This window comes from Haliaeetus albicilla, chromosome 11 (assembly GCF_947461875.1).
Source record: "Haliaeetus albicilla chromosome 11, bHalAlb1.1, whole genome shotgun sequence".
NCBI lineage: Eukaryota > Metazoa > Chordata > Aves > Accipitriformes > Accipitridae > Haliaeetus > Haliaeetus albicilla.
In genome coordinates, this window is record NC_091493.1 from 34,957,094 (window position 1) to 34,978,924 (window position 21,831).

A 21,831-nucleotide genomic window follows, 5' to 3' on the forward strand; every position below is an offset into this window, starting at 1 on the left:
AAAATACATTACTTAAAATTAACCTATATTGTTGCAAAGAATAATATGCAGTTACTTATTTTAGCATAATACCTCTTTGGCTTTTTTTAAACCAGTTCTTACTGCAACATAGCCAAATAATCAAAGCTATAAACAGCCTCAGCAAATGTAGAATTTTTAAAATGCAGAGCAAGAAACAAAGGCACAGTTCCTTCCCTGCCTTTGTGGTCTAAATTTTTTATTAAATTTTGCAAACATAAAAAGCATAACTTGAAGTTCCAAATACTTGGACTATCAAAGTAATTTCCAGATTCAAACAAAAAGATTAAAAAAAAAATAGAAAAGTATTTCTGTCTATTTCTCCGCTTCAGTATTATTTCAGTATTATTCCATCACCACAATAAATCCAAGTACTTATACAGATACAGCTGGCTGCTCATATGTTACCCAATGATCTCTTACTAACAGCTGCGTTGAAATAAGTAATTTACCTATCTTTTATTTTCCATATAAGCTATTCCAGAAGTTGTCAAAAAGTCTAAGTGATAATATCTAGGAATGGGTGCAAGAATACTTTGCTTCATTTTTTTTTTAGTCAAAACAGAAAATAAACAATTTCATAATACTGAACCAATCTAGATACTAATTTGTTTCTAGTTTTCATGAAGAATCACTGGGTCACAAGTTTAGTTCCTTACTTAAGGGGAGTATTTTATTACAATACCATATCTCGTGTACCTCATAAACTGTTCGTCGTGATGCTTTGAGCCTGGCTTCAAATAAATCTCTATCCTCCAACATCCTTGAGAGTCTGTTCTTATGCTCAAGAGCTTTCTCGCGCTCCAACTGCAAAGTGGTGATCTAAAAATAGATAATATTAAAAGTATTACAAAGTAAAATCTTACTATATATTTGCATTCAATCTACTTCAGCCACTAGAAAGAGAAATTATCTTTTCCTCTTTCAGATCCTAAACAGAAGATGCTGCTGTCCGCTAGCACAATGAAATTGTGAAGCTAACACTTCATTTCATATCAACTTTTTCCTTTCTTCCCTTGGATTGAGCTGGGGGAAAAAAGACAGTGCAAAACCCACTATTTTTCATTCATCGCTAATGGATTTTATCATATGAACAAAAAGTTCTTACCCTTTCTTCTTCCTGTTGCTCCCACAGCTCCATATCATGCACTCTTTGCTCCTCATATGCAGTCTTTATTAAAGGAATTTCTTCTAAGCGCTTTGCTCTTTCAAAATAGTCAATCTAAATAAAGATAATGCACATTTAGCATGTCATAATGCAAAGACCAAATCTGGAAGACTCAATCTTCAGCATCCCACAAAGAAAACCCCAGTATCTGGAGACTTCTCTAATACATCTGATATATAATTACTGTTACATAAAAACAACCACACTGGACCACATCAAAGATCCACCTAGCCAAGAACCTGCCACTACCACTGGCAACTAAGTGCACTCCTAGGCAAGGATGCAAGAATAGAGGCAGACATATATACAATACTCTCTCAGCATCACCAATTTTCAGCTCCCAGCATTTCCCATGTTGAAGTTTTTTTGTATTTAGTAGGCATTGGTGGATTTCTCTTCTTGTTCTTTTCAACTCAAAGAAGCTTTTCATATACAACAATGTACTTTGGAAAGAAATCCTGTGTGTCTATGGCTCACAGCATGAAGACCCATCTTCTACCTACAAAGAGTTCTGGATATGGCTCCTACTAGCTTCATTTGATGCTTCCTAGTTCACTATCCCTTGCAGTCAGTGAAAGAACTGCTCCCCATCGTCAACTGTTACAACAGGTACACTGTTATACACTGCTACCACACCCTCTCTCCAGAAGTCTCTCAGACATAGGGGTACTAATTTACATAGGTATTTCTTACACAGAACCCAAGCCACATCATTGATAATTCTTGTTGGCTTCCTCTCAAACTTCCAGTTCAACCATGTTCTATTTGAGATAGAGACTAGAACTGCACACAGTGCTCGAGATGCAGAACCACCAATTTCTCATTGCTGACTAAAAAGTTTGGAGCCCATCATTTAATATGTAAAGCTAAAGATTGGGAGATGGGGTTTTTTTCTGCTTTCCCTACACAAAGTATTTTATATCTGTAAATTGAACTTCATTCAAAGACTGTTCCTTTTATCCCACAGCTGCTAAGTTTTCTTTGGTGAAGAACTCTGTAAAAAGCTTTTTGGAAAATCCAACTTAGTTACACCAACCAGACTACCCTTACTCATATGTTTGTTCTAACAGCTTCAGAGAACTCCAAGACGAAGCCTTGGCTTACAGTTCTTTTATAGAAGCTGTGCTGACCTTTCCGGGTAGATCACATTTACCCAGCTGACTACTAATTCTACTGTTCAATCTTCTGCTACTTTTCCCAGTACGAGCATCAGGCTTACAAGCCTGCAGCATAAAAAGGTTCCAGTAAGGATCTTTTAAGTAACTTGCCACTTTCTAGCATCAAGCCAGTTTCAAGTGAACTGAATTACCAACTGTATCATATAACCCCTGTTTCAATCTTCAATACTGTCAGAAGTCCTCGGTGAGTTTCACCTTGCTCAGGTTATATATTTCTATTTACTACAACAACATGTTCCTCACACTTTTATAGTCACTCAAGTTTCAGGGAGATCCTATTGTGCCATCTTAAAAGGGCTCTAGCAGTGGAATTTCCTCCGTTTCAGTGAGGACTATTACAACTAATTAAATTTAGCTTCTCTGTAATGGCCTCACCTTCTGGGAGCATTTAATCTTCTCTGAACATTTTCCAATTACAAGTCTTGCCAACTAAGACTCAGTTCACATACAGCTTAAGGGTCCATTTTCAAATCAACTCTATTAATTAGAACAGATTTGTGTACTGATACTAGAAAGTCAGTTGGTTTTTAACACATTCATCTTTTTTTAGTTTCATACAATAACATTTTCAACACCAATATTATATGTGTGTGTGTATATATATGTATCATCAACACAGGAGTTCACAATCACTAACTAAGGCATTGTATAGACGTGGTTTTATACCCCTCCTACTTTGTACCTTTTTCTCCTGGTTCTTCAGGCGTTCTTGAAGTTCCTTCTTTTCTTTTTCAAGCTGTTCAACTTGTTTAGCCATAATGAAGTCAGGATCCAATTCTTCAAGATCCTACAACCAAGTAAAGTTATCAATACAAAATAAAGCAAACATTTTTTTTCTGTTACAAATGCGGTTTGTTTATTTATTTATTTAAGCTTCTCTGCAGTTCTCCCCTTAACTTTTAAGCTAATTTGCTTCAGAAACAAACATTCTCACTGTCTTCTCATCTCTTCTGGGTAACTTGTATTTTATTTTTAAAAAACTCTCTAAAGCATTTGTATCTTGATTTTCAATTGAGACACAGTCCAGGTAGTACAAATTTGGACCTGCAGGTCTATATTGTGTTTCAGATACTGTTCAAGCAACAAGGTGGGGAAGGAGGAACCAAACAGCTGCACTTAATTCCTCCAGGTAAAAAAGGTCCTATTCAAACTCAGAATTAAGGTTTACTTACACTGTTGAGCAAATGAAATATTTAAGTGTCAAACTGTCTCATTTTTAAGAGAGGCTGTTTATAAGACTAGTTACAGTATAAAACTAGTAAAGAACATGAAATTCAGGCAGCCTAGCAATGTAACACCAAAAGCATAAAAAAACCCCCTCAAAACTTTGATAATAAGTTGTCTACCTCAATATCAATGTCTTTAAATGCTTTGGCTCCCAGTTCAGTCTTCTTAATCTGCTCCAAGCGCTCACGAACAGTCTTCTTCTTGATTTGCTCATGCTCTTGCAGGATACGCTCCTTCTCTCTTTCCTTTGCCTCCTGGCGCAGTCTCTCTTCTTCAGCTTTCCGGACTTTTTGTAATTCTGCTTCACGTTGTTCCAGTTCTTCTTTTTCACGCTGAATGTTTAAACTTTCAAGGCGCTCTTTTCTTTCCTCTATAGTTTGACGGCGTGCAAGAATACGCTGATGCTCCTTCCTTGAATTTTTTAGGAAGGCAGTGACGGCCAGCTGATGTTGTTCTTCCTTCTCTTGCTGAATTTAAATTAAGGATAAGACTATGATGTAAGTACCGTCTCTTTAAGAAGGCAGAAAGCATAGCAAATGTTTCTCAAAGAAAACTCAAGGTTAGTTTTATTCTCCAAACTTGCCAACTGCATGGAAATACAACTTTAATGGCAAATCTAATCACTCATCCAAGTGGCATGCAAGGTAGTATCAACTGACTAGAACCACATGTAAATGGAAAAAGTTGTCTGTTAAAGACAACATTCTGCAACACATTTTAAGTATGATAGTTGCGTGCTTTTCTCTGTACAAAAATATTGCACACCCACGTTAGTGACATGTAAGACTAACTGAAATGGGGGTAAGGGGGTCAATCCTATTTGTCTCTGCATGTGTTAGCAAGTATAGCACCACATGTACTGTATTTCACCAAAGCTCCCTTGTCTGTAAAGTTTTGGTTTTTTTCAAACACACTAACATAAGAGAAAAGTATCCTAACTGACACAAAGCACTATCTGTGAGATGATAAAAAACTGATTATTGTCTCTCAACAATTTAGGTATAAACATTGTATATAATACCACTTTAATTAAATAATAAAAAGCACTAGATTTCTACACACTAGCATATAGCCTATTCTCTAACATTCTTTAAGCATCCTTCTAACCACCCCACCATTCTCCTCCACAGTACATAAACAGTTCTTTGTAGAGATTCATGCTGTACACATGAAGAGGTATAATTGTGCCAGGTCAGGGAGCTGCCTATTTTAATCAGTCCAGCAAGCAGCAAAACACTGCAGCCCAATAAGCTTACTACACTCTTTCAGTTATGCTGCTCTTGAAATGTGAGCTGGCTTAGAGGTATTTTTAGTAATCTGTCACTTCTAGGGCATGCAACAAAAATCCATACTTTGTTGCAGATCTGCAAGCATTTAAAGCTCAATGGAGGAGCCAGAAACACAAAAATTAAAAGCTTTAGATGAATTTAATGATTTTGTGAATTATAACAAATTTGACAGAAATTAAAATTTTTAAGCACCTGAAAAAGGTGAAGTTTTGATCTAAATAGCGAAGGAAAAAAGGGTCTCAACTTGTTCTGTAGCTTCTCTAACCACACAGGTCGATATTAACCTTGATACTGTCCTCCAATTTTACAAGTGTAATTACTAGCATTTATATCTTATACAGCTAACTGCACTAACATGTCAAGTATAAGACTATTTGTCATTTCTATCTATGAATGTACAGATAAAGCATGTTTCTTCTTTTAAACCAACAATCCATCTAATACCAATCACTAATAAAATCTTTTTAGGGGAAAACCTACATGGAACTATTTTTATTTTAAATGCTATAAAACAGCTAATATATGTTCAAACTAATGTTAAGTTAGGCGTCATGATACAGTCCTACTTTGTGTGTTTCTATTTTAAGAATATTACTTAGTATTTCAACCTGTATAAAGAATCTAACATGGATATCTTGCTAACAGCCTTTTTTCAATATGGAAAAAATTATTTGATATGTTTGCTATGAAATCTTTCATAAACATAAAGCAAAAGAAAAAATTACCACTGCTCTTTTAAGAGAAGTGAAGGTTTAACTTGCCACAACCAAAGCATGCTGGAAATCCGAGACTGATTTACACCTTGCTCCTACAGGGCTCTGGAGAACCTGAAATGTGAGCTCATCGGTGAGTCCGACCTCGAAGCCAACAGCCCCAGTGAGGAGGACAGGGAGTGACAAGGACAGGTCAGTTCTTGAGCTGGGGGGATCTTTTGTTCGTGTTTTTAGATTCCACTATGAAGTTACTTTCCAGGTTCTTCACAACAGCAGTTTCTCCAGGAAGAACAAAGAAAGCAGGCTCTTGGATTTTCAAAAATGCATGCAAAATTTTCAACAAATCCTAGCTCTGTAGGCCCACCTATGGGTAAGTTATGATTTGGTATATCCTAACCCTGATATATGCAAGACTGGCAATTTAAACTCAGGCCTCTTGTGAACATTTTGACATGATTTTAGTTATGACCAAACACTAACTAGTTAGGTGCATTTAAGAATGACTTATTCTTCACAAGCATAAATAGCTGACTACCACCAGGCTGAAAAAAAATTAAATTAAAAGGTACATCTAATCTGAGAAAACGCATTAATTAAAATATAAGATTTGGTATAAAGTGTCAAGTTTAGTTTAGATTTCCACTCAATCCACAAGTATATAAATGTAGCCCATCACTACTGTCAAATTAGATCAGAGATTGTTACCCCAGTGCTCTGAAAAACAGAGCAACACACTTCTGAAAATAAACAAACGTACAAATGCACCAATTGCTGCCTACTCAAATCCTTGCAATGTCATGTTAAATTAATCATGAGATAGCTCAATGCCTTTCCTATGTCAAGGAAAGGTAAACCAAGTAACTCCTTCAAGTATGATCCCACAACTTCAAAACAAGCTTGTCTTGCTAAACCAGAAAATTTAGATCTATTAGAACAGGTAAGTATGTAACAGATGCAGAAGGATACTTTGTCATTAATAAATACATTAATGCTACACTACATTTGTATATATTAACACCTCAAGGATCAATTATTTGTTCTGAAGGGAGGGGACAGCAATAACAATATTGATTACCACTGCACTGAGAACAGACTACTGGAAGGAGCACTTGATCAGACAAGCAAAAAAATAAAAAAAGGCAAAAAAAAAACCAAAAGCCTGCATAAGGGCAACAGATAAACATCACACAATGCACATGGGGGAAATGTCAGAATTTGTCAACGTTTTCAGACGACTTAAAATGACTTACCAGTAAGTGAGGAGGCTTAATGACTGCAAGAGCCTTAGCCAGAGCTGAGGACATAGCAGTCAACTGATTTCTAATTTGCTCAGAAGGCATGCTTTGTAGTTGAGGGCCTAGTGGCGCATCTTCTCTAGTACTGTAATTCAAATCTGAGCCAAAACTCAGTGTCCGGGTAGTATGATCAAGGCGAACCTTTGCAAAAAAAATAGGAAGGGAAAGGATTCTGTCATTTATTAAACAATTTCTCTGTTGCTCTGCCTATGACCAATATGAGTCAACAGAAGCTCTAAGCAGAAATTACTTTAAGAAGTTTTAGCTATACCACACTATAAGAAATGTCAAATTAGTGGAAGAAAAATAGCACTGTGAACAAAAGTTTGTTTGATTTCCACAGTTTATAAAAAAAAAAAAAAATTTAAAAAAATCAATCACTGGAAGAGGCTAAACTTTCAATGATTCTATGAAATGAGCACTGCAGGACAAATCATTCTTGCCTGTTCCTCCACATTAGCAATACACGAAACAAGAATCCTGACTTTAAGGCAGACAATTTCAACTCATCTAAAATATAAGCTAAAGTTGTGTGTTAACCTAAATGAATTAAGTCAGCTTTATCTAAAAACCTAAATGGGTAATTACTAAGCAATCTCAGCTAAAAACCTAAATGGATAATACTAAGCAACCTCAGCTAAAAACTACTTGTATCTCATCACCAGCTTAAACATTTCACTACAGGCAGTTGTTCTTTCAATACAGACAACTTTACCAACAATGCAATCTTCAACAGCAGCTGAAACATCTCAGACGTCAGTGCGCATCTCGGGCACTGGTGTTTTACTTCAGTCACTTGGTTACATAAAAACCAACATCAACGACTGCTAGCTCTTTAGTCTTGCACAACTAATCCAGCATAGTCAGAAATTCGCAACCCTGTTTGTTAGACTTGCTTCAGGATATGCTGGACTAAATGACTCGGGCTCACAGGGCAAGTTTCAGTGAATTTTACTTCAACTTTTACTTCTATTGGACTTACATTAATGGTGGTTGACCTAAATCAAAAATACACACCAGAATCCAAACAATTGTCAGTTCTTAATATATTGTCACATGCATCTTTTACTCTAGTTTATCTCCATCTGTCAGAATCAATTGTCTTCCCTGGGTTCAATGTCAACAAGTTAGTTTTTATCCAAGGTAATACACATGAATCCATACATCATTTCACAGAAGTCTCTTCACAGCACTTACTTGTAAGTCACAATGTCTGGCTGCATCAACGATACTACGTTCCAGCTGGAAAGCATCAACAAAAGGAACCAGGGTAGCCAGACGAGAAAATTCAATGCTTTGATAAATCTGGGCCACCTGTATGTCAACAGAAACATTAGGTATTTTTCCTCATTAAAAAGAGATCAGAAATAAAAGTTGTTGTATGGGCTCTAAAGCTAACTTACTAAACCGCCAATAAATTAATGTATACATATTAATACAATTACAAATATGGTTTTGGGATTTTATTTCTGTACTGTATTCAGTCTTAACCTGAGATTAAATGCCGTTCCTGAATGGCTTCTTTGTATGAAGGAGACTGGCAGCAATAACTACTTACAGCTATGCTGCTAATTAGCCTTCAACTGTTCCTTTTGCACATCAGAAATAACGCTGCTTGTCACTTGTAACGAAAGCAGGTCAATGAAATGTGCATTTTATAAAACACCTAGACACAAAACCACCAAACCTCCCACCCAGACCTTACTCCAAAAAAAAGTTTTAAGAAACGATGAATTACCTTAAGACATCATATATCCATAATGAAGAAAATTTAGGCAGGAGATCACGCCACTGTATGCAACCACTATTAAGTATAGCTACTACAGCTGTACCTAAATGATATACAAACCTGAAGATACAGGTTATATACTGGAAAAAATTATTTTAAAATCATGACGGTCTTCTATTTGATGGATAACATTTACTTTGGCATGGAAGTTTCCACTTCATGTTCTTCCAGAGCATTTTCTAACTTATGTATACTTAGGAACATACATTTTCTTTACTCATACCTGCTGCAGAAGGCGAAGAATGGTATTGTTTTGCAGGTGAGGAACATACAGCTGCAGTTCAGGTTCCTTTTCAGCTTGGTCTTTCACCCAGTTCAGAACCTATAAAAATTCTGAAAAGTTACTCTACCTGCATCAACCCTTAAAAATTTCAGCATTGAAGTACAAAGCATGGCTCTTATATACTTCCAGTTTACAGCTCATGAAACAACAGCACTTCTGTCCAGATACTACAGAGTTTTATTGAAGTGTATCTTTTGATGAGAACACTTTTATTTATAATGGATAGCTAACCTTTTTTGTATGAAGGCGACTGACAGTACTGGCAACATTTACCACACTGTTAATTTACCTTCAAGTTCTTTTTAGCACCTCAAATATCTTTGTTCCCACTATCAAAGAAAAAGAACATGATGTGCTTCATCAATTGCAGAATTTTCATTAACCTAATCAACAGCTCTCACATTATTTTACCTCCCAATACTCTACATTTTAACAGTAAAAACAATCATTGGTATATTTTTCCACTTCCCACACAACCCACTTGTAAGCATATGCACGTGTGCGCACACAGTTTTCTCATTTCTGCACCTTTAAACTCAGTATCATCTCCACACCCACAAGACCTTCTGATATGTTCCCAAAACTCTGCACCTTAATAAGGGCCCTCTGAATAGCACCCTAGAGACCTGAATGAATTTTCATTCTGTTTCAATAACCTGGTGTACTATGTGTGTACTATGTGTATCAGATGCTATGTATTTGTCATTGTAATGGAATTTGACCAAATAAAGCCTACCATTGAAAATTCTGGCAACAGAAGCAGCTAGTTGGTATTTACCACAAATCAATACTCAAATAACAGACTATTAGTCAATATCTGTTGCTACATAAAAACAGAGCTACAAAACTTACCTTGCTGACACGGCTACATAACTTGAGCGGGTGAAAGTCTACTTCAAGCCAATTGTAAAGTTCTTTCACTTCTGGAACAACATATTGCACTACGTTGAACCTTACCTACAGTCAACAAAAAAATCCAAAGATCTTAAAATAAATATAATATTAACAAATCGTTATGCTATAAGAATTTTTATATTCAATAAGTTAAACAGGCACCACATGTACCTTTTAATACAGGAGACTACTTACTCTTTATTACAGCATTCTTAATTGCAGTGACAGTAACTCTACACTACACCACTTAACTGTATTTAAAAATGGAAAAGTAGACAAAAACCATATAAACAAGATAAATATTTAGAATAGAGTACCACCCTCAACTTATTAGCCATTTCTAAGACACAAGTCCTACTACACACATGTAGGTCCACATCCAAACTAAAACCACACATCTCAGTTCATGAGTAAACTTCTGAAGCTTTAAATTGTGGTTTTAAGGCAAACTGGAGAGGTAACAGAGGAATTCACGCAAAACATAAAATGAACATTGAATGTAAGTTTTAGGCGTGCATGCAAATGCTGCAAGAAATTCACACATCCTCTGAAAATACCTACCTAATGAATGCCTAATTTGTTTATGAATATCTGGGAAGGTCTGAAGATAGGTAAACCTAACCTCCCTTCAAATTAAACACAAGGAAGTTTTCATAACCACTTAGGTCAGATAACAACTAGTGGGCTGTAAGGACCTATGGTTATCCAAAATACATTTAAAACAGAAAAATAAGCACTTGGTTCAGTTAATTACACACCTTAGAGTAGGGGAAAAAAACCAAAGTTCTAGCTCACAACCCTTTTCAGACCTCTCAGTTTCAAAACAACATTTGCTGTTTGCATGACATAAAGGACAATATTGAATCTGACTCTTTAGTGCATACAAGCATTCAGGCCTCCCGTTATTGCTGCCATTTCCAAACAGTCCTTCTTGTGAATCTGAAATTTTTACACTATACCGTAAGTCATACAATTAACCATATAGCCATTTTAACTTTTAAACTGTGTCCCATAACAAGTACAGTGCTTTAGAATGAAAATAGTCCAGAAAGAGCACTCAGTGTTTAAAAGCCGCTTGTCTAAACACCACTGCCTACCATATCATTAATGAGACTGCCACGTGTAGGTGGGGCCTGAAGACCCAACAAGGTTGCCAGACGTCGCTGTTTCTCAACAATGATGCCATCCATATCCAGAAGGCGAGCAATATCAGTTCTCTCAGGAGTTATAGGAATTGACAGAGTGGCCAAAAGGACTCGAGTGGACATCCTGTTGACAAAGTATAACCACAAAAGATGAACTGCAAGAGAACACTAATTAATTCCTTTTCATATACATACCAACTCAAGAGTAGGAATGAGTAACATTCATGATGCAAAACTGTGTAAAAATACCAGCAATAACAGAAAAGATGCCAGCTGCGCAATAAAAGTACAGAATGCAGTGTTCTTCAGTAACCAGGGGAAAGATTGATAACATTTTTTCATTACTTACGTATGTATTTAGATTTATACACACACACACACAGAGAAATGCTAAGAAACTTAAGCTACCTCTGTAAATATCAAAATCCTATAAAATAATGAAAACAGCAGAAAGCAGCACCTTTTCAACCTATTTTAGCTGCAAATCCATACCAATTATTTTGATTGCATTGATTTTTAAAATTTACTGTGCAAGCCAGGTGTACTTTTTGATCTAACAATACAAATGACATTAAATATTTAAATTTTTACCTTAGTACCCAGATGAACAGGAATATAAGAATTTCCATAGAGTATTTATTCCCACCAGATTCTGATTCTATAAAAGCCTGTACATGAACTTCAGAGGTTAATGCAGTCAATGATTCTGCATGCCTCAAAAGCCTTGCCAGTATCATACTTATTACCAAAAAATTTAAAGGCCATTTGGCTACACAGACTTTTATGTATTAAGGAAAAGTTTATAATAGTTATAATGAAATCTTGTGAAGTAAATATCACCACTCGGAAGAGAAAAAGGAAGCAAACCACAGATATTTATTAACTTGCTTAGCTTCCCAGTCAGTAACAGAGAAGGAAACTTAACTAAAGTGATCCTGATGTTTACATTATTTACACCGTAGCTTTGTAAAATATTCTTCTTGCTCTAGGTTTCTTTTGAGGCAATTAGTACTGGCCATTTTAAGCAGAGCTGCTCATAGCCATACACGTCAGCTGCTTCTTTTGGGGTACAATTAAGTCTATTTTTGGATGTACAGAGTTAAAAATAGAATCTAAGATCACATTAAGTATCTTTCCCCACCTCTGCATCTCCTCTTGCGTGAGATTCTTTCGCATTTCTCTTGATAAGTGATAAAGTCGGTGAAGTGTGGATGCATGAAAAAGAGCATTTCCTGATTTCCAGAAGACAGTTGAAACTTTGTGATAGTAATTTGCCATCAGTTGTGGTTTGGGTGGTTTCTTAGACAGTGCAAATAGCCCATGAATATCCTCCACTGCTTTGAAAGCTTCCTAAAAAAACCAAACACACTACTTTTAGGAAGTTTTTTGCAACCCCCAAAAAAGGGAAAAATATACATTCACTAAAGGTTATAAGAGTATAATATATTTAATAACATTGGGAGATATGATCTTCAGTTTCGCCAGCTACATGAAATGAAATACTTCTTTCTTAATAAAGAAATTATTTGGACATACTGCAAATCCATTAACTATCTGCTTTGAATTTAGTGGTTAATGATTAGTTCATGTAGTTTTTTGCAAACTGGTTTCTTTCAGATTTTCAAGCTACAAACCAAGGGGGGAAAAAAAACTAAACCAGAATTATAAAAACTCTACTATTTTACTGTTATACTAATTATACTATTTACTGGTTTTACCGTTTTTCATAAAAATAGTTTTTGTGATCAAAAATGGGTATAGTTTCCCTAAAAATACATATAATCTTGGAAATGCCTTACATGTAATTGCTTACATACCTAAAAAGGAAATAACACGACAGAGAACATTCTCCTAGTTCACAAAACCAAAAATGACAATCCTGGCTTTTTAAGGAATTTGACATTAGAAAGGTTGGAAAAACAAAGCACCTCTTTGAAAAACTTGTTTTGGAGTGCCCTTACTGGCTAGACACTAACATAATTCAACCAGCAATGCTGGAGCCCCAGCCTAATAGCAGGCTTTAACGTTTACCAACCACTTCCCAGTGGAAGGTCTTCATGAGAATTGAAGATGGTAGAGGTGAAGGTGTCATCATCAACTTCTCACTTTCACAACTCAAAGTGACTTCAGCTACTTTACCATTTACTACTACCAGCAGAAGCTTGGTTTGAAATGCTATGCAGCAACATCAGACTAAGAATTCAGTACACATATAGTACCACATTCTAGACACTAAAACTTCATTCTTTAGCTATTATCCCGTCTTTACCTTGGAGTATATACCATGAAACATGATCTGCGTGGAACAGACTCTGGAAAAGCTGTAGACTACAGTGTCATTACAGGAGACCTGCTGCATACCTGCCACAGCTCCATGCTAATAGCACTGTCAAGTTGCACAAGCCTGGTCTCCAAGTGCATTGACTGACTGTCAGGATTGTTGAGGTTGATTGCTGTGCTTTGGTTATGATGACGCTGGATCTGCCCCAAATGCATTCGCAGGTTATCACAGAGTTTACGGAACTCAGCTTTACGAGTGTACTGCAGGCAGAACTTAAAAGCTGCAAAAATGAACGATGTAAATTAAGAATGCTCACTAATGGTGACTTCATGGTAGTTCTAAATGGCATTCAAATAAGTAAACCAGTACGTTTAAAGAATCTCCATTTACAGTCCAAAACCACATCAAACAAGATGCAATCTGTCACACATAATGAATAAGTGACAACACAGAGCACTTCCATCTTGACCTCAAAAAATGAAGATGCTTCTACATAATTAAGCTTAAGGAGCAAAGGGAATACTTTGGGTCTCTTTAAAAATGTTCTAATTTAAGCAGTGATTCTAGCTTTTACTTTCAACTAAGTGCAAATACACTAAAGCACCTAGAACTCATCTGACAGTCATCTTTCCTAATGTACTTGCACAATTTGAATTAAAAATCTAAGAGACTCTCTTTCAAAAATACAAAGCCCTAAGTTATACATACAAAGGAAAACATTTTTCTGATCATCTCTCACCCTTAAGATTAACACATAAGCATTCATTCTTATAACATAAATTTTTGCAGAATATTGCCAGAAAGAATTGGACTAGACTTTTTCCTATTACCTTCTGCATTATATTTTGCTAAGTTACGTCTGTGTCAAAATTGATAGCACATCGTAATTTTACAGTATCCTTTTGTGTACACTAGTTTTTGACGTTAGCTGACATAGAATACGTTAATGGAAGACACATTAGCCATTCAGGATAACAAAGTGAAAACACTATTAATTTTGATCAGTAAGTTAGAAAAAATAAAGACAGCATGAGTAATTCTCATATTCTCAGTATGTGCAGGTTCTGTTACAAGAAAAGATCCGTGTCCAGAAACCTCAGTAATTTTAAGGAACCTCTGTAATTTTAAGAATAATATGTGTGTACATACCCATGCTTAGGAGATTAACGTACTTCCAGCTCTGAAGCAATATTCAAATAGAAATAACCTTTAATTTTCTAGTTTTACACGATGCAATATAGAAGTCCTAGATCTCATCAAGTTTCCATCTTTTCCACTTACCTTGCTGTGCAATATCATGGTACAGGCGTTCCACTCGAGAATTATTTCGGAGAAGATCCAAACATTGTCTATACGATTCCCACAGAAATTTAACCCAAGGTGTCAAAAGCAGTCGGTCAGTACGATCCTGAGTGTCTTCTCCACTTACAGCACTCAAAAGAACACTACAGTTGGGTAAGGGGGTAAAGGGGGGGGTGGGGAGAAAACAAGTGTTTTATTCCCCACAATTCTCACCAACTTTTCTTATCAAGATCTAAGATGAGACTGAATGAATCTGAACAGCTAATTGCTGCTGAACAGTCTATTGCTTATTTTCAAATTGGTCCCTCAGATATCTACATTCTTTAAAGAAAAAGGGAGACAACTTTTCTTGCTGTTAAGTTTCAAACTTTGGCCCCTACATATATGACTGACATGTACAAGCTCCAGAGGTAAGGGACATCAGGAGCTTTTGTATCCTTCACATGAGTAAGCCAAAGGAAACTAATTCTAGGATTTTCACCTTCCCTCTTCTACCAGGGAGCTGCGCACTGTACCTCTGTTAGGATTCAAATATCACTGTCTACTCAGATACTTTCCTACTTGCTGAAACTTCCTTTTCAGTCACCAGCAATGCTGCCAGAGAGAGCTCACTTCTTGTTGACATATGACACAGAAGCAATGTGTGCTTTACAATCTGCAGACATCAAAAACTAGAATACCTGAAGTATTGAATCCTTTAAAAATTCTGACACGAAAAAGATGCTTAAAGATATCAGAATTAAGATATGATAATCTTGCATTTAGTGGCCATAACTGCATTCTCTCATTCACAGAAATACAAGACTGGAAAGGATTCCCAAGACACTGAGACAAATTCAGTGCTACAGCCCACATGATCTCTTTCTGCTAAACAGTCCACCCAGCATGACAAACTTACAAAGAATCATCTTCCCTAAGCTTTCAATTTTAAAATCCTTTTTGAACTATGCTTCTAATATAAACGCTCAACTCTTGTAACTCTTCTACTACACTGCTTCCAGTTCTATTTTCCTTCCTTGAGCACTAGTACTACATACAACATTAAAGATGACATTTCACCAGCACCTTCTCCAACAGATCAAGCAGTGAATCCAGCAAAAAAGTACAAGAAGTCTAGAAAACAGAACCTAAAAAACACAAAAGAAACTGTGGCTGTTCAGATAAAGAAGTGTGACTGAAAAGACACATTTTCTAGTCCTCAGTTATATAAAAGAGAACAAGGAAAAGAGCGGTCAATCTTCAATGTCTATTAGTGGGATTCCTCTGTAACAAAGACTATTTCAGGCACTGGAAACAACATGAATAGTATTGCCATCCTGGAACAACTACTGAAGACAGGTCTGTAACCGTTTCATTTTTTGCAACCAATGAGTTCCCAACTTCTACCAGAGCCTTGCTGTTAACATGTAACTCCATGTCTTTGTGAGCAGTATTTGACTACTGAAACTCTATTCCTCATAGTCGCCTACACAAGACAAAATGTCCCATACTTTCATAATTTCTTCCAATTTTCTATCAGCAGCAGATACAACTTTGACTTTTTTAGTTTCCGTGCCAAGACTTTAATTGAAAGAATTCCCACTAACTTCACTCTTGCTCCCTATCTCCTTTCGTCATTATATGTCATCAGTTTCTAACTTGGTAATGTCTTAGTTCCCTTCCAATTCAACTGCAAAGATCCCTTCTGGTATGGTATCAACAGCTTTACTTTTCCCCAGGTTACATCTCTGGCATTTCTTAAATCTAAAAAATTGAATTACCAAAGAAAATTCTAACATAATCATATATCATCTACCCTTTGGCAAGCCTGTGCTGAATTTTATCTTATTTTTAACTCCACATACTACTTCCTTCCTTCAAAACTCATACTAAAGACCCAAATGTTATTACGATCAAGATAACACATCCGCAACTGTTCAGACCACTACTCAGTCCTGCATACGGATGATGAGAAAACACACTGTGTGCTCAGATGAGTATCTGCAGAGCTTTAGTACCCACAATATCTGCTGATATTTTCAAAACTCTAGGACAGGAATTACACTGTCACCCAACACGAAGAGAAAGACAACTTTTCCGTTCACCTCAGACAGGGTAATTGCCATGCTCTAAAATCCTACCTCTTTCTTTTATTTCAGAATGAATATTCTTACAAAAATCAGTAGCAAAGTATTACTTTAATCGTCAGACCACACCTAGGATGGCTAATTTCAACCCACTTCCTCAGAATTTTACCACAATTTTTTCTAGAATTCTCCACTTATGGCTGAAGATCCTTTTATTACTTCTTTTGATATCTTATGCAAGTTTTAATGTGGTTTGGCTTATGGAAATTTTAATTTATTCCCTACACCTTTTGATTTTTTTAAAGGATATGGGCAGATGGCCTCTTCCAAACTCAACTGGAATGCTTTAAAACATTTCATCACCCCCATCTTGTCACCCCTCTTCCACAGATGTCACCACATATGTACCTGTATGTGACCATTCCCTAAATCAACAGATTCATCTGAAGAACATAAATATGGAATTGGAGATAACCTCACTTTGCCTGAAGCAGATTAGGAAGTTCTCCTACAAAACATTCTGACAACAGAATAGTGACTTCTCGCAGAGCTGGAGAGTGGTTTCAGCCTAACCTGACACTACTTGCCAGTGAAGGTCTATATACAACCTAAAGCAGATATATTTACTCATCCTTTTTTCCATTCCTTCTACGTTCTCATTATCCATCCAATTAATAATAACACTCTGAATTTACTTTTTATGCCATTTCTTCTATTATCTCATCAGTTACCTGAGCCAGTATAAAGTAACATTTCCTTTTGTTTGTACCTGCACAATGTGGTCAGAAAGACTGAAGGTTATCACATACAGGAATTAAATTGGTCCAATATAATTAATAGCATTTGTACATCAACTGATAATGAGAAGCTTTCAATAATAAACTCTCCAATACCACTACAGATGCACATCTGAGCAGACCCCAGAAAGCAGTGACCCGACTCCCAGAACCACTCCTGCTGTGTCTATGTTTTCTATTCTTTACTTGGACTTAGGATTTTCTTCAATGCAAAATTCCTGTTTTTCTTCCTACCCTTCAAACCTCTAGAACACCCCTAGCATTCCATTTCAAATCCACCACCTTTATATCTCGGTTCTCTGAACTGCCAACATCCTTCATGAAAATAAGGATACATCCTTCATGAACATAAGGATATTTTGCTGTGAATTGCTACATTTTAAAGACAGGCCACCTACCTTTCTGGAGTTTGAATGTTATCTAAGTCTTCTATGTCCAGTACCATCTGCTGGGATTCTTCCTTAGCTGCTTCCGTTTTTTCTTCAGCTAATTTTAAATAGGCTCGAACAACATCCTCCAAAGATTTGATGTTCACCTACATCAAAGGCAGAAAATGGGAAGATGTTTCCACCCATAATAGGCAGCAAATATTTAAAATGTAAATGCTACAAACTCAGGAACATCTAAAAGGCAAATTAATTTTCACTCAAGACCAATCAGTTACCTTTAGATCATATCAGCTGACATATACCATGCTTACTACAAAAAAAAAAAAAAAAAAAAAGCCATACCTGCTGGCAAATATTCTTGTACTGATACAGTCCTTCTTTTGCCAGATGACTCTTGCGGAGATCCACACAGAGTTCCAGGTACTTCAGCATAATTGGCTCGTGGATTTTCTGCCATGTTCGGTGTTTTTTACTTTTCATAACATCATAGAGAACATCAAGGGCAGGCTGCTTTTTGCCAACCTCAAGGAATTCTGAAAGTAAAATCCAATTAGCAAAAGACTTGCAAACCAGAAGATGTATGTTTTTATGCCTAACACTGTAAACTTTCAGAATTTAATCAACTCTAACCAAAGTTCATTGATGGTTTGATTTAGCTGGCCTTATCAAAAATGTTGGCAGATGCAGCTGCAGTGGCAGTCTTTCAATGACACAACTGGCAAGCGAATGCAGACCTCTCCATTAACATGAAAATTTCAGGATAGCAGAGAAGTCTCTCCACCCATCAAGGCATGACTGGGCACTTCATACATATTAATAAAATATATACATCCACTTTTAAAGCTAGTTTCATCAAGAAGGACAACGAATATACACCACAAGCCTTGTTGTACAGCACCTACCAATGTCATTCAACAAGATGCAAACCATCCAGTGAATCTGACTTAAAAAAAAAGCCCTGCCCTCAAGCCAAGAAAGAAACAAACTTCCCTCAGAAAAGTTGTTCTGATTTTTTTTTTAAACTCAATGGTCTAGAGATTCAGTCTGTAGAACACTTACACCACAAGCTGCTACAGCCCAGTTGAAAGCTCAGACGTTTTTTAAATCAGCCTTGCTGCTGAAACCAGTGCCCCATTTATTCATTCCCTAAGCAGCTGCTGTTACTAACAGGATCTCTCAGCATCACAGCAACTCCCATCTATGATATACCACACGTTCTGCTCAGTACAAAATACAGAATACCATCCACAAGCAAATACCGAAACAGCAGCCAGCTACCGGCAGACACACAGGCCCTACTCTCAGTACTCTTAACCACAGAAAAGCAAGACAAAAGAACAATGAGAATGGGAAGCAAACAGGTTTAAAAGATAAGGAGAAGTCGAATACAGCTAAAAGGAAATGTGTGTATTCTTAAAGGCTGAGGGGTGTAGTCAGAATTTCCCACTAAGTACTTCAGAAATCACTACATTCCTGAAGAAATAATGGCAGAAAGGATTAAAGTAGGGGCCTGCTCAAGGTGCTCAGCCATCACAGAGCTTCTAAGTTTTGGAATCTTCGAACTGAAGTTAAACATGGCCGAGATGTATTTTGAAAGCAGCAGTGCTGTTTTAATTTAAGGACCACAAGAGCATGTATTCAGGACTTAGTTCATGCAAATAATGAGCTTGCATAAGATGAGCAAGTTCCCTTCTAGAAAAAACATAGTGTTACATTTAAAGATAATTAAGGTTAAAGGGTGACAGTATTCAGCAGCACTTTTTATTCACCAAGCGAATTTTAATAAAGCTATCCTCCATCCATAATTTACACTGTTATTCTATATCAGTGCTGCTTTTGAGACAATTATTGCTCAGCTTTACAATTTCTTATTTATGAAAATAAACTTGAAAGGCAAGTTTAATCTTGCAACAATGCCAGGCCATTCCAACCACAGCTCTTGGTGGTCGATAACCAACTGGACAAAGCACAAAATTAATTCATATTGTTTTGAAACTTTTAATTAACTCTGGTCAAGCAAGTTCTTACGAGTAAGTCAAATAATTAAGGCTAATTTAACAGACACTGTAGTAAAAGCACACACAAAGTGAACATGAAGAGTCAAATACAGCACACATCACCATGCCTTACAGTAGAAGCTCTAAGTTATGGAAACAAAGGTTTGTAACAGACAAAATGTAAAGCCTTAGCCCCTGAATAGCTGTCAGAATTACATTTTTTCTATTGTTTTCTGTTATGCCACTTAAAATGCTAAATGGTAGCCAAAACAGCAAATGAAGCTCTGAGTGACAAGAACTCACCTGATACACATTGACAACTAATCTACTGCTAACCCAAAATCCAGAATTAAGCTAAATTTTCAATCTGAGAAAATGTATGTCTTTACAGAAGGTGACCAAGAAGTCACGGGTTATCCGAGATCTCTAACAGAAAGCAAACTCAGTATCTGCAACAATAAAACACTCCCAAAAGTTGCATTACATCCTTGACTACAAAGCAATGCCAGATATTAACAATACCTAAGGGTTGGCTTTGACCTACATTTATCATTTACAAGGAAAAGCAGCCTTTCTTACATATCTGTACATATTTACAATCATTCAAGCTCTTCTATTTCCAAACATCTTCTATGTATGTTAAGGTCCTGAGAACCTCAAGCATAAAGTGCTCCTAAATGCTCACTTGAGCCTTATGTATAAAATGCAAACACGTAAAAGTCTGGAAATTGCACTGAATGTTCCAATTTGAAATGTCAGTTTGACATTAAACTGCTTCCTGCAACATACAATCTGCCTTAGGTACAACTTCTCACCCTTTATTATACTCAGCCATGGTGAGATTGAGCCCCTGCAGTTTGCAAGACTTGACTCAGTCTACTGAGACTCATTATTGCTAACATTTGTCTAGAGAATGCTCCCTTCAGTTCAACTCTACTCTTTCAGTTTGTCTGAATTTAGTAGACTTGCAGCAGTGCAAGAGATGTGAATTTAAATCTGCTCTTCAATACCAGGAGAGCAACGATAGAATGTCAGATTTAAACAGTTTAAGGTCAATATTCCAACAACGTGACTTGCTCACCAAGTAAGTACAACTTACTCTGCCCAAGAATTCTGAAGTTTAATTGAAGTTTATATACTACTGTATGTGCATCCTTTCCAGTAAAGGGACTGCTAAAATACAACTTCATCTTTGGAAGTTGATTGAAGCTGATTTTATCTTTCATCTTTTTTATCTTTGCGTGAATGATTTTTACAGCGAATTTTAGATTAGAAATCTTGAGGACGTGCAGTATTTTATTTAATGTTTTCATATTAAAACACCAAGGACTTGCATTATGTATAGTCCCCAAACTACGCAGCCTCTTCAGCTGTCATTTCAAGACCTGTACATCATCTGTAATTTTTGGATGTCTTTAAGTGTCATCCTGCAATCAGCCCTGTGACAATGAAGGGTCTAAACGGTCTTGCTAAGAGCTTAAAATAGGATACCATAAAAAAAAGAAGCGTCAAAGCCATATATTTAGCCTGAAAGGAGACAGCTGATAAATATAACCAGCCCAGCTTTACATGTGGCAGTCAGCGAGAGACAGCTACAGCGCAGTCATCCTTGGCTTCCATTCCAGGGGCAAACTTATGCATCAGCCCGTGCAACATTTAATAAGTTTAATCATTTGCCTTCTCACCAGAGGCACAGGAAGGACGGGACTACTACATACGAAGCCCACATGGAAAAACAGGGCCCGGGATCAGACCGGTTTGGAACTCATCCCGGAGCGGCTGCGAGATCCGGGCCGGACACCTCAGGCCAAAGCCCCCGGCCAGCGGAGAGCCCCTTCCCGCCGGCGGCCACGGCGGCGACTTTGCGGCGGCTCCCGCGGGCGCAGGGCCGCAGCCCGAGGCGCCGCGGGGCCCGGGCCGCGCTGCCCTCGGCAGAACAGGCCCCGGCCGCCGCGACCATCCCCTTCCCCCAGAGCCTGCCCACCCGTCTCCGCCCGCGG

General features: G+C 37.1%; 1 protein-coding gene and 1 non-coding gene across 3 annotated transcripts in view; both read right to left on the bottom strand.

The window, feature by feature from the left end:
- The window catches only part of EIF3A (eukaryotic translation initiation factor 3 subunit A), a 35,939-nt gene that overhangs the window by 13,582 nt on the left and 526 nt on the right, over window positions 1-21,831 (bottom strand). For both annotated transcript variants that reach the window (XM_069797089.1, XM_069797088.1), the window contains exons 2-15: window positions 18,177-18,367; window positions 17,844-17,980; window positions 14,562-14,725; window positions 13,361-13,560; window positions 12,141-12,349; window positions 10,952-11,123; window positions 9,813-9,917; window positions 8,901-8,999; window positions 8,086-8,202; window positions 6,844-7,029; window positions 3,711-4,058; window positions 3,047-3,151; window positions 1,127-1,240; window positions 718-840 (exon numbers count right to left, since the gene is read on the bottom strand). In XM_069797089.1, coding sequence (XP_069653190.1) covers window positions 718-840; window positions 1,127-1,240; window positions 3,047-3,151; window positions 3,711-4,058; window positions 6,844-7,029; window positions 8,086-8,202; window positions 8,901-8,999; window positions 9,813-9,917; window positions 10,952-11,123; window positions 12,141-12,349; window positions 13,361-13,560; window positions 14,562-14,725; window positions 17,844-17,980; window positions 18,177-18,367 — 2,270 coding nt within the window. The remainder of the gene's footprint in view (window positions 1-717; window positions 841-1,126; window positions 1,241-3,046; window positions 3,152-3,710; window positions 4,059-6,843; window positions 7,030-8,085; window positions 8,203-8,900; window positions 9,000-9,812; window positions 9,918-10,951; window positions 11,124-12,140; window positions 12,350-13,360; window positions 13,561-14,561; window positions 14,726-17,843; window positions 17,981-18,176; window positions 18,368-21,831) is intronic.
- LOC138687951 (small nucleolar RNA SNORA19) lies at window positions 8,410-8,542 on the bottom strand. The gene has a single exon (XR_011326997.1). It is a non-coding gene; the product is annotated as a small nucleolar RNA SNORA19 (small nucleolar RNA).